The sequence below is a fragment of the Cyprinodon variegatus genome, unplaced genomic scaffold (genome assembly GCF_000732505.1).
Source record: "Cyprinodon variegatus isolate N-32 unplaced genomic scaffold, C_variegatus-1.0 Scaffold559, whole genome shotgun sequence".
NCBI lineage: Eukaryota > Metazoa > Chordata > Actinopteri > Cyprinodontiformes > Cyprinodontidae > Cyprinodon > Cyprinodon variegatus.
The window spans coordinates 198,890-211,379 of NW_015151012.1; the positions used below are offsets into that span (position 1 = coordinate 198,890).

Below are 12,490 nucleotides of genomic sequence, written 5' to 3' on the forward strand. Positions count from 1 at the left end.
CATTAGCACCGTCTGGTGGACAAAAAACGTAACTACAACAAATATAACTTTGCACTGTAAGCTCAGTGAAATATGACTAAATATGCATTCTAAAAACAAACACTGATACAAACCTTGTTCCCTCATCAACCAGGTGCTAAGGATCCTTTGCAAATCAAGATTATTCTGTGACAATATGCCTTTTCCCGTTTTAACTTTAGAACACAGCATCTCTCTGCCTGCCAGTGTTCGTGCCACTGCTGTACCCCCAGTGACATTCTATTCACGTCGCTTTCCTGCTCTCAGCCTTTCACAATAAAAGCATGGGCTGTATTACTGCTGTAGCTAAATAAACACTGTGGATTAATTTAAGACACAGATATAGTAATGACGACATTTACACAGAGTAGGTGAATGTACATTCATTTGAGTTTCTTCCTTGTCTTTTTGTCTGTTATAATTTTCCTGCCATCACTAGTATGCAGAGGTGTGAAAAATGCCAATGTTTATTACTGAAGCAGAAATATAAATCCTACTGTTTAAAAATATTCTTGTAGGAGTAGGGATGGATATCGAAAACCGGTCCCTGTTCAGAACCGGTTCTGTGTGTTCCAATTCCATGGCACCATTTGACAGCTCGCTTAACGGTTCTTTTAACACTTCCAGGCAGCACCACAGCCTAGCGCTGCGCAGCACGACCTACGTAACAATTTCTACGTAAGTTACGTCTCTTTTTACGCAAGTTACGCACACGGCATAAGGTAAGCAAGTACATAGGCGTAAGTCTAGAAAAGCAAAACCAAAAAAATACACTAAACTAAACATCTATCTATTCTAATAATAGTTATACAATTTGAGTCAGGTCTTCACAAAGAAGAAAAAGCAGATAAATATATCCATGTCAGCAGGATGGAAGACGATTTCTGACTACGAATTGTCCCTGATTGATCCTTATCAATATTGTTATGGAGTTGATAACCCCTAACTCTGTCTGTCTTTTGTTTTTTGTTGTTTTTTTCCCCACAGTTTGGATCAGATTGGACTGTATATTTAACCAAGCCGGATGGAACTTACAAGGAAACTACGCTCAGCAAACTGCTTCCCTTAGCATTTTCCCCCGAACACCTCGCAAAGAACTGACCATCCTTCAGCTGGATGCCCATGCACTCTAAGCTCTGACAGATAAAGAGAACTACATAGTAAAACTTAGTAGTTTTTTCATAGTAAGTTTAGACTTACTATGTACATGTAAACATAACCATACAATTAATGTAACTCATTTGTATCAGGCTAAAGTTGTGTGTCAAGTTTGTTTTAAAGCAGAAGTTGCTGATAAAATTTTTTTGTTTGTTTTATCTAGACATCAGAAGGTAATATTTGCTTATGTCTTTTTTTTTTTAGCCATGTATAACCCTGCGGTAATGCTTGCTGTAAGGATTGCTGGACAGAATACTATTAATTAGAAAATGTGTATGTATAATAATAATAATAATAATAATAATAATAATAATAATAATAACAATAATAATAATATTTATTATTATACTTATTATTATTATTATTATTATTATATCACTTTATTATTACTTTTTATTAGTATTATTTTATCACTTAATCATTATTATTATTATTATTATTATTATTATTATTATTATTATTACTGCATAAATTAGGAGAAAATAATTTGTTTGGATCCACTATAAGAGGGAAAGATTACGTCTGCGTTGTTATGTCATGTGATTTGAAGTGGGCGTGTCCTTTATCAGTTAACCGGAAACATGGAGGCTGTGCTGAGTGATGTTGTAGCTCCTGAGGACCTCAAAGTAAGTTTTACATTATTAAACCTTTTACTTCTTTTCAAACCTAACACTGAAGCCTACCTGGGACTATCACGGATATCCTCATAGCGTTAATTGTCCTGTTTAAAGCCTGACACGGTGGGAAAATACCTCGTCGACACGTCTGTCGCGTCACGTAGCATGCTAATGCTAACGGTCATATTTTGGGTCAAAACACACTAATTTGTTAAGGAAAGTAACGTTAGTGATTTATTCCTGGTGCCAACGGAGGTTTTCCTGTAATATATAACGACAGGTAATAAAAAATGTTATAAAAATCTTTGTTTAAAGATTAAATCCTACATAACAGGATGTTACGTTAGAAGTCAATACTTTAGAAGCTGAGTGACACAGAAATGGTTTCTGTTAACTGGGTTTTAAAACGCGATCCTAATCAAAGTATGAATTTTGGTTAATTATATATTTTTTATTTTGTTTCAGAAATTTGAAAAGAAGTACAACAACGAGCTGCTGAAGGGAGCTGTATCCAAAGAAACACAGTTTGAATATGCCTGGTGTTTAATCAGGAGTAAATACACTCAGGATATCAAGGAGGGAGTGAAGCTTTTGAAGGGTAAATATGTTTTTGTTTAAATATTCTATTATTGATAATGGCAATCCTTTTATTAATCTCAATTAAAGCTAAAGGAAAAGTTCAGTCAGATCTGCAGGCTGCTTTGACGTTTTGACTGTGTTTGTCCCATAGACCTTGTTCACAAATCACCAAAGGATGACCCCCGGGACTTCCTCTTCTACCTTGCAGTGGCCAACTACAGGCTGAAAGTCAGTAAAGTTCCTAAAGTTAATTGAAGTCCTTTTTTTTCCCCCTTTCATAAGGTGTTTTGTCAGGAATGAAGTGCTGTAGATCGGCCCACCTCTTAGTCAGTTCCTACCCCCATCTTATCATCATTTAGTAATTGATTAGTCGTTAACTCCAGTATAGAGACTTAAAAATGTAGGTTTAGCTGACAGAGCAACCCAATTAGAGCAGTAAATATATCAAAATGGTGAAAAAATATGTATAAACATTTTGCTTTTAAGATTTTTTTTTCTATCGATATGCTCTATGCAGAACTCCTGAAGTGGAAAAGTTTTAGTTTCACCTGGTTTAATTTCATATGAAATCTTCTTTAAAGTTGTAGGGAAGTCTTATTTAATTTTCAAATAATTTAATGTACTCTCTATCAGACCATGTTGTCCCAAAAGTTTGAAAATTTTAATAAAAAAAAAAATCCTGTCTTAAAATTTTGTGGAACACTCATCTGTCAATCAAATTTTTATGGTCTAAGCATCTTGATTCATACGTCGCAGCTAATATACACAACGGTTCAAATAAGAAATAAGCATAATTTACTTTCCCATTGAGTTCCGTCCCAGTGTTCACAGGGATGGATGTCTGTGTCTTCAGCAGGCGTAGAGCTAACAGAACTGGCAGCTTTGCGAGGCAAGGGCTCAAACATGTATGGCTGTAAGCCTTCTACACCAAACCAAGCTTCTGCTGCCCCAACGTCCTCTTCCACAACATCTTTGTCCACGCTTGCCTCCTCTAAATAAAAATTATGACGTAGGAGACTCATCCACGACCTCCGACATAAACTCTCCTCTTCTTGCATGTTTCCGCTGTCCATAGCGTTCCTTGACAGTGTCGTTGGTAAGTGCTACTTGGTCCCAATGTAGTTTCCCATTGGGAACCTACTAGCACGAAGTTGCTAACTGTTTAGCAAGATGCTTCAGAGACACTGGCCACAACCAAACTTGCTTGCGAACCTTCCACCACAACAACCCCGCCCCTTTGATAAACGACCAATCACATTCACTCGCACCACTCAGGAGAATCCGGAACTGCAACTTTGGGAACAGCCGCGTCCCTATGACTTCAAGGAACCTTTTGCTACCTGATTATTAATCAAAAAAATAATCAACAAATTAATCGATTTGCAAATTAATCCTTAGTTGCAGCCCTTTTTTCTTGTAAACAAACTCTTTTTTTTACTGATCCATTTAACCCTCACATGGCATTTTTCTTTTAATTTGATTATTTATTGAATCCTTCCAAAAAAAGTTTAAAAACATATTGAGTCTTCACCAACCTATTCATTGAATCATGGATAGAGAATATAAAATCCTTTAGATTGAAAGATTTTCATCTCTTCTCTGTTTGGCTGTGGTTTTAATCCAAGTCAGTTATCCTATATGAAAGATTATGAGCTCTGCTGAAGCCGAAATAATCCTGAAAACCTTTCAGAAGACTTCATTTCTTAGAGTAGTACTAAAAAAATAAAGAAAACAAAAACGTAAATGCCAATTTGTCAAGTTAGGAGAGAACATACATTTTTACAGGCACAAACTAAAGCTTAACAATAGCCTAGTGAAGAAATCACCAGCCAACCAAACTAAAGAAAAGTAATCTTACTTTTCTTATGAACTTAAAATCATAGTGTTCTCCCTTCTTGCTGCTGTTCATGATACTTTTAGTCTGCTTTCTCTTCTATAATGCTGCATATTGGTGCTGCTACAGATAGATGTCACTGTGGGGTCATAAAGAGCAAATAGAGCTTTCTAGATGATTGCATAAGTACATTTTGAAGGCAACTGCAGTTTTTCATATTTGATCGTGTTTGTTTTTTCTGTGTGTGGAATATTTAGGTTAAAAAAACATGGGTCTATATCTTTTTTGTGCAACTCGTATACAACTTTTTTTCATTGTAAATTTTTGACTGTTTCTTTTAGGTTGAATACTATTGAATAATGTTCCATGTTTTCACTTTTGCTGTATAAGATGGGTTTTTTTAAAGTAAAATTTTCAGTCAGAAGTTTACATCCACCCATTGGCGATAATCTGATTTTGTTTCTAGACTGTTTTAATCTGGATTTTTAGTGTTTATAAAACAAACTTCATTCGTTTTTATAGTATGTTTGGTACATTTTCTTTCCTCTCTTATTTGTTTCATTGTTCACCAAAACTCACTTGAAAATACAGAAGGTTTTAAAGTTTTCTATGTATTTTGGTCAAAATTCTCAAATCAGAAAGAAAATCTGAGATTTATGAAGCTTCTGATGTGATTCTGTTTGGCTGTTTTACAAGTCTTTGTATCAGAAACGTTGTAGCTTAACCTAAGTCTGATTTATCCTTTCCAGCTCAATGATTTAAAGGTAGTTTTTCATTATTCTGTCCACTATGTTAAATATACAGTTCAGCTGGTTGCAAACAAACCTTTAGCAGGATGCAGCTGGTTTATGCTTTATTCTTAAGGGGGATATACGCTGGGTGCATTAATGCGAGTAAGCGTAGCAGAGCCGCAAATGTTCGCCACGCTTATGTTACGCGTCTGGCTGTTTTCCATTTCAAACGGTACAATTATTTGCACTAGATGCTTAATATGCTGGTTCAATGCACATATTACGACATGGATACGCGATGCTGTTCCTAATTTAGAATGACTTTCTAATTTCAAATGTGTAATCGCTCCGGTTTCATCTAGGAAAAAACAGAAACACAACATCACAGTTCACCCGTTTTCAATTTTATTTAAACACAGAAAGAAATTTTATATTTAGGTCTAGTTTAGAATTGATTCAGAATAGTTTGTTCCATGCAGATTTAAAATAGATAGAGGCACACACATCTCTACCCAGTCAACCAATGATTAATTTATAACATATTAATTCACACGTCACATCTAAACAAGTATTGCTTCTCAGAACTAAGGCGTGGAACCTCTGGGAACTACTGGGCAGCAGAGTTGGTTCCAATCATTTAAACTATCAGTACTAGTTAAAGCGTCATTTATTGATTTATTTATACAGTTGCAGGTGCAGCAGAGTCAAATATTAGACCCCACAGGCCGAGAAGTGCCCTAATTAACAATAATTAGGGGGAAAAAACGAATATGAAACAGAGGAATCGGGCAGGATTCAAACTCAAAAATCTATCATTTGAGAGGTATGCATGTTAACCTGTTTGCCAAACAAACAAATATATATTATGTAGCCTGGAAACCAGGATGCATCAGAATTCACCACATTGACAGGACCGCGCCTTCACATATCTGTTATGCATCAGAAGAGCTGTTTATCATATTTTAATTTTAAGGGTCAGGTATGAGTTGTTTTCTTATTTATTTATATTATCACTATCAATATTATTATAATGGAACAAATAAGTTCAGCAATAACTTAATGCAGGATAAGAGCTCAATTGTAGTTCTGATAGCTATCCAGCAGATGCCGCCATTCTAAACTGTTTCTGTGTTGAATTTTTTGCCAGTTGTCTCAAATTGGTTCATTGGATTATGGGGCTTTGAAATTTTCATCACTACTATCACTGGCTTTGATGTTATCACTAAGATATATGACAGTAAGAGCCTCGGAGTTCACATCCTCTATGCTGCCTGAAACGTCCCAAACGTCTTTATGTTTTGACAGCACGAGAACATCTGAATGCATGCACGTTATATTTCAGAAGGACATCAGTCACAGATTTATTGAATAAATTGGGGGAAAAAACATGTGCAGAGAGGGATGATATCATTTGGTTGTACTGAAAGCATCTTGTGATGTGATTTATGCATTTCTGTGGGGGTTCCTCACCTGCGTTCTGGTACAACAGTGTGCCTGTCTCTGCTGCCTCCCTGACCGTCCTCTGAAGATAACTAATCAAGGTTTTATGGCCTGCAGGTCATAATGATCTTTCTCTTCTTTAACGCCGAACTATCCAACTAAAGTTCACATCAGATCTGCATCTACTTTTCTTTACTCTTTTTCATCATAGTAGATGAATTTGTTTTTAGAATTTTGTAGATAAGTTTTTTCTCAATTTATTTATTTATTTTTTTTCTCAGGAATATGAGGAAGCCTTGATTTACATCCGGAAACTTCTCAAGAACGAACCCGGGAACAAGCAGGCCGTGGAGCTGGAGAAGCTGATTGAAAAGGCTTTAAAGAAAGGTAAGGGAAGTTTCTGCAACGTAACACTCTGCAAATGTTGAGTGGATCCACAGCAGAGCCTCATGTCTACTTGTCTTCCAGACGGCCTGGTCGGGATGGCGATCGTCGGCGGAATCGGTCTGGGCGTGGCGGGTTTAGCCGGCCTCATCGGCTTGGCTGTGTCAAAGGGAGCAGCCAAATCTTAACCTGGAAAGATGTTTGCTGGACTTATACACTGACCTGCATTAAAAAAAACAAAAACAAAAAAATAACCAAGTGCTAAAAGATTTTGGTTTGAAGTTTTTGTGTTTCAACAGACTAAAAGCAAATGGTTTGGTAAAAAAAAAAAAAAAACAGGGTTTAAAAAATATTCAGGTTCTTCTGTTCACATAGCATGTCAGTATGAAGTTATTTGTATAAACATCTTAAATATACTAGGTTGACATTTGTTTTCTGTGCAAATGGAATGTATGTCTAAGAGTGTACAGGTTTGTTTCTTTGTTTATGAATAATGGAAAGTATTATTATTTACAAACAGCGGTTTGGCAGTAAACACTTATTCCAGGCTTCTCCTTTCTCCAGATTTCTCTATAGATTTAAATTAATTAACACATTTAATTGTGTTAGAAGCTTTCCTGACATTCACATTTACTATATTTAATTACGCCTTTTACATATTGATAAATAAAATGACTGCAAGAATATTTGTGTTCTCTGTTGATCTCTAGTTCTCTAATTCAGAGGATGAATTAAAGGAAAATGGCTTGGAGGTGGTGAAATGAAACCATTTGAAATTAGTTTTTAAAAATAAGGTTGTTATTTTTCCACTTTAATAACAAAATAATCTGGGGGGGAAAAAGAAGAGCAGCTGGTGTTCTGTTCCTTTATTAACCCCTTAATGTCATCAGCCGATAAGACACAAAAAAACCCTCAATTTCTACACCTCATAGTTTGTACTTTAATAACAAAGAATTGGTGAGGAATACAACAAATGGGTATGCTAAGCTAAAAATGTTAAAGTGTTACCTTTAAAAAGCTTCTGCATCTGATGCAAAGGCCTCAAGAATAGCATTTGGAATTTGAGTACACTTTTTATATTATATTTTTATATATATATAGTGTCTGCGGTTTACAGTTTAGAGCAGTGATTCTCAACCGGGGGGAACACGTACCCCTAGTGGTCTGCCGGGGTAAGTATTTTATTTCCTAGGTAGTAAGATAAAATAGCGCTTTGATCTGCATTGAAAAATGAAACAAGCTTTAATCAACCAAAAAGTTAGTTCTTATATGTTTTAGTTCATCTTCAGCTTTGAAAAACATCCAAACCAAGCAGAGGAACAGACTGGATGTAGAGAACAGACTGGGATCAGCTGTTTTTCACACTGAGCTCATTGAGCTCATCAAAGCAGCTCAGGTTTTTTAATGAAAACAGTCAAATTAATCAAGTCACTCTGACTATAATTTTTGTTCTACATTCTGTTCCCAATTCATCAAGTTTAAATGTGATTACCGGTATAAGGAAGTTAGTCAGAGGAGCTCCAGTTTTGTAAATACAGATTTATAATATGATTTTATATTGTATTTATTTTGATTCCTTACTAACTTCTAGGCAACATATTTATGTTGCTTTTTTTTCCCATTTGAGATTGAAAGCATAAAACACCAAAAAAATAATGCTCAAATTAAAAGTAAGACAAATATTTTTTATTTTATAATCAGTTATTGTACTTTCCACTTTTGGACAATCATCAATAATATTTACTGAGGGAGGAACTCATGGTAAGACAAAATGCTCAAAGGGGTACAGAAGTCAAAAAAGTTTGGGAAACACTGGTTTACAAGATAAATGTATGTTTTTATATCTAAAAATACAGTTAAAAAAATTCTCTGGAATTATCGTGCCGCAAACACTAACAGTGTAGTTAGTTATTCGCAATATTTAAGCCATAACAAAGAGGATGGAATGATAGTAAATGTTCTTACAAAAAAGATGTTGGCATAGGCTTGGTTCCTGCTCTAAAAGTATATAGAAGTTATTGTCTTAAAAAGCAGTTTTAATGGTTTAAAGTCAGAGTTAGATGCCAGAGAAAGTGATTATTTTTCTGGTTTCTTGCAGAGTAATCCAGCTTTGCACTTCCTCTTCCTATAGCTGCACCCTGCAGGTCAGCAGACTGAAAGCTGGAGACTATCTAATGGACTAATGTGCTTATTTGGAAATATTTACAATCATGAAAAACACAAACAGCCATGGTATGAATGAAATATCCATAATGCTTAAAATTTGATCAGCTGTATAGACAGGTCTCCCCTATTAATCAGGGAATTCTATTTTCAATTCTTGAATTAAAAGATACATTAATTTAAATATAAGATGAAGGTATCATGTTGTGGTTGCATTAACTCTGAGATAATTGCTAAAATAAAACAGCTGAGATTTCGTGCTGCAGGTAAAGGGAGATTGTAGAGGTATACAGCTGATAAAGTCGCCTGTCCACCGTTATCCACAACAAAACACTAAGAAAAAATAATGGTTTTCCAATGAAGGCCAATAAGTTGCTTTATTTTAAAGTCTCCGCATGCATCCAACCTGTGCCTCATACTGTGCAGGCATTGGCCCACATGGCAACAAAGAAATCAAAATGCAACCATTGATCAGACGGAACCGCAAGCAAGAAAAACTATATATAACTTTATATAAAAAGTCTAAAAAAAATGATATAAACTTTATTAACCCCAACAAAATTTAAAACACACCCATAAAGCTCAATATAACCAGTCTGAAGAACTGGTAAGAGTTTATGACAATATATAAAAATGGAAGGAATCCTACATAAAACCTTTTTTCTTAGATATTCATATTGTTTTTTTTTTGTTTTTTTTATGTTGCTCTGTTGCTTCTCAGCTCTCCTCCACTGTCCTCCTGGATAAATCCTGGAGCTGCTGCTGAACCCCAAAGCATTTAGTGAAAGAAAAAGAAGGTGTCTGAAAACGTATAAAGAGATATTACACATTAACTAAACATAAAATTGACAGAAATACAAATCCACTGCCCCATTGTGTTTGTGCCAGCAGTTATGCTCAGTGGCTGTAAAGTGGTTTTGTACTGGATTACACAATAACCTTAATTACAGTGATGGTGGCATACACAATGTTCCCAGTGGTATTGCATTTCTACACGGTGATTACACATTAATATCCTGCAGACTGGAGTCAGAACCTAAATGAACATTGGCCCTTTAACTCACTTCTCAATTAGCTTTGCTTTGATTAATCATTGAGGGTAATATGTGTTTTAACAGAATGTGTGAAGGGTTAGTTTGACACGAAAATAACTTTTAGTCCCCTTTTTTTCTAATTCCTAAGAACACATTTACTACTAAGAAGGTTTCCTCTGATCAGTCCCTGGTGAGTTTCGGTGTCGTCAGAGAGGTTAATTATCAACACCTCATGAGGCTGATAACGCCACATACAGCTGATAGCCTCTGTAAGCATTCCCGTTGTAAACCAAGCCGACAATTTGAATCTTTCAGGAGATTGAGACGTGTTTGATTGAACCTACCAGGAGTCGGGGAGCGGGTTTTCTAATCAGACCCATCCACACTGCACTCCCTTCAGTAGTCCTTTCCACCTCTGTTTCTACATTGGCCCAATAAAAGGTGGTGATTAGACGGAATTGGACTATTGCCTCGTCATGATTCTGATAAAAGAAATTTCAGAGTAATTAATCAGTAGCTGCAGATTCCGATAAGAAGGAGACTTTTCCACTAACAAAGGACAAACCATCAGAGAGTCACTAAGTTCAGTTACACAAAGTTCAGCTATGGGCTTTGGCTTTAGCCTCTTGAATTACAGTTATATATTTTCTCACATAACTTTTTTTTTTTGCACCACTTTATGTCTATTTTTTTTTTTTTTTTACTTTTTATTTTCAAGAATTTTTACAACAAAAGAACATTCCCTGAGCCAAGAGCAATGAAATCAATAACAGAAGTACTGATACCAAATATACAATATTTCAACATAAATGCAGCACAATAAACTAGATCACCTGAAACTTTGAATACCCTAAAAGAGAAAACTGCACATACACACTACAATATGTATATATACACACACACAAAACCCATGTACACCCCTCACACCCCTGTGCTCACCCACAGGTCAAGAATACAACATAAAGTGAACAAACAGCAAAAAAATACATATATTATATACACATACAAATATACATACACAGATATATACATATACAAATACATACCTTAGGAATACCGATGACAGAGCAGATTGCAATTTATTAGAATCACTACAGCCCAAAATCATACACCCAAATATAATTTCAGCAAATGCCATCTTTGATTGAACTTGTCCACTTTTAGTTGTAAACATTCGGTCATTTTTTTCCATCATATACACTTGTTTTACCCTATTCTTCCACTCTGCTATAGATGGTGACCAATTAGCCGTTGTAGTTTTTTTAGCTACTAATAGTAAAATGTGCAAAATATACTTTTGGTCTACGTTAAAATTTTATGTCTAATTTTTACAAATTTTTTCAGCAGATGAGACACTTTGCCAATTGGAAAAAGACAGAGTTCAAATAAGAAAAAAAAACAACTGCAGTCTCTTATTTCAACTGAATATCTAATTATCTTATTCTAAGTGTAAAATAGTCACTCTATTGGCAGATTATCTTATTTAACTACTCAATATAAGGGTAAATACATGCATTTTAATATATCTTTTTTAATAATTTTAAGATCGCTTTGCAGTGTATGTATAATTATATAATCATTAAGGGTAAAATATAATAAAATTTTATTTTCGTCCCCATTTTCACTTACCAGTGGTGAATCTGACATAGTGGAAAAATAGCAAATCCTCTTTTGGAAAATCAGCCTATATGAGCGATGCAAACAGCAACTTTTACACAGAGCGTGCACGAGCCCATTTCTCCTCGTGCACGCTCTATGCTCTCTCACACACATTTACTAGGCGTTTCCTTTCTTGCATGTGCACTTTTTTTAAAGTGGAGAGGGCGGATCTTTTCAAAAATTTGTGAAATCCCTCTATACCTTTAAAAAGAGTGTATGATTTCTGAAAGATTACATTCAATCCCCAGCCAAAAAGCACACAAACTATTAGTTTAGGCAATGATTATTTTAAAACTATTTATTTTTATTTAGTTTTTTTTTTTTTTTACCCCGTCAGAAATTAAAGAGTTAATTTCTCATTTTGTTTTAGAATGAGAAATTCTAACTGAAGTAAAGCATACATTTTTTTTTAAACTGTGACAAATCTTAGAAATTAATGTCATTGTGATTGACTTCTTTACCAACAGGTGTTGGCACACCACAGGGGTGTGTTCTCAGCCCTCCCCACATAATTTTTTTCCACATGACTGCTCTAGTCTCCACCCCACGAAGATGTGAAATTGGCGAGCAGCTTCACTGTGACGGGTTTCATATCTAACAAGGAAAAAACCCAATAAGAAAAAGAGATCCACAGTCTGGCACATTGGTTTTACAGGAACAACCTCAGACTGAATATCAGCAACACCAAAGAGGTCATAGTGGAGTACAGGAGAGACGGAGCATGGTCTTCCTGCGTACATGGAGACATGGTAGGGCGTGTGGGAAGTATAAAGTTGCTGTCCGTTCACATCTTCTGTCAGAGACAGAAAGCACCTCCCACCTGGCGATTGCCCCAAAATATATATATATACATATTTTTTTTTTTTTTTTTTC

The 12,490-nt window shown here is 35.3% G+C and overlaps 2 protein-coding genes across 2 annotated transcripts in view; both read left to right on the forward strand.

Moving 5' to 3' along the window:
* LOC107095608 (cytidine deaminase-like) overlaps positions 1–1,226 on the forward strand; it is an 11,043-nt gene extending 9,817 nt beyond the window's left edge. The window contains exon 4 of the mRNA XM_015391767.1: positions 1,006–1,226. Within this exon, the coding sequence (XP_015247253.1) occupies positions 1,006–1,119 (114 nt within the window). The 3' untranslated portion in view covers positions 1,120–1,226. The remainder of the gene's footprint in view (positions 1–1,005) is intronic.
* Positions 1,227–1,732: 506 nt separating this feature from the next.
* Positions 1,733–7,438, forward strand: fis1 (fission, mitochondrial 1). The gene is made up of 5 exons (XM_015391754.1): positions 1,733–1,802; positions 2,259–2,391; positions 2,524–2,600; positions 6,659–6,764; positions 6,846–7,438. Exons 1-5 carry the CDS (start codon positions 1,758–1,760, stop codon positions 6,947–6,949), a joined length of 465 nt encoding a protein of 154 aa, XP_015247240.1. The 5' UTR covers positions 1,733–1,757; the 3' UTR covers positions 6,950–7,438.
* Positions 7,439–12,490: the final 5,052 nt, after the last annotated feature.

What these genes read in the sequence shown, in the direction of transcription:
- fis1 (XM_015391754.1), top strand. Translation starts at nt 1,758, where the DNA reads ATGGAGGCTGTGCTGAGTGATGTTGTAGCTCCTGAGGACCTCAAA. An exon ending in TAGCTCCTGAGGACCTCAAA is followed by an intron (nt 1,803 to 2,258) that starts GTAAGTTTTACA and finishes ATTTTGTTTCAG; the next exon opens with AAATTTGAAAAGAAGTACAA. An exon ending in GGGAGTGAAGCTTTTGAAGG is followed by an intron (nt 2,392 to 2,523) that starts GTAAATATGTTT and finishes TTTGTCCCATAG; the next exon opens with ACCTTGTTCACAAATCACCA.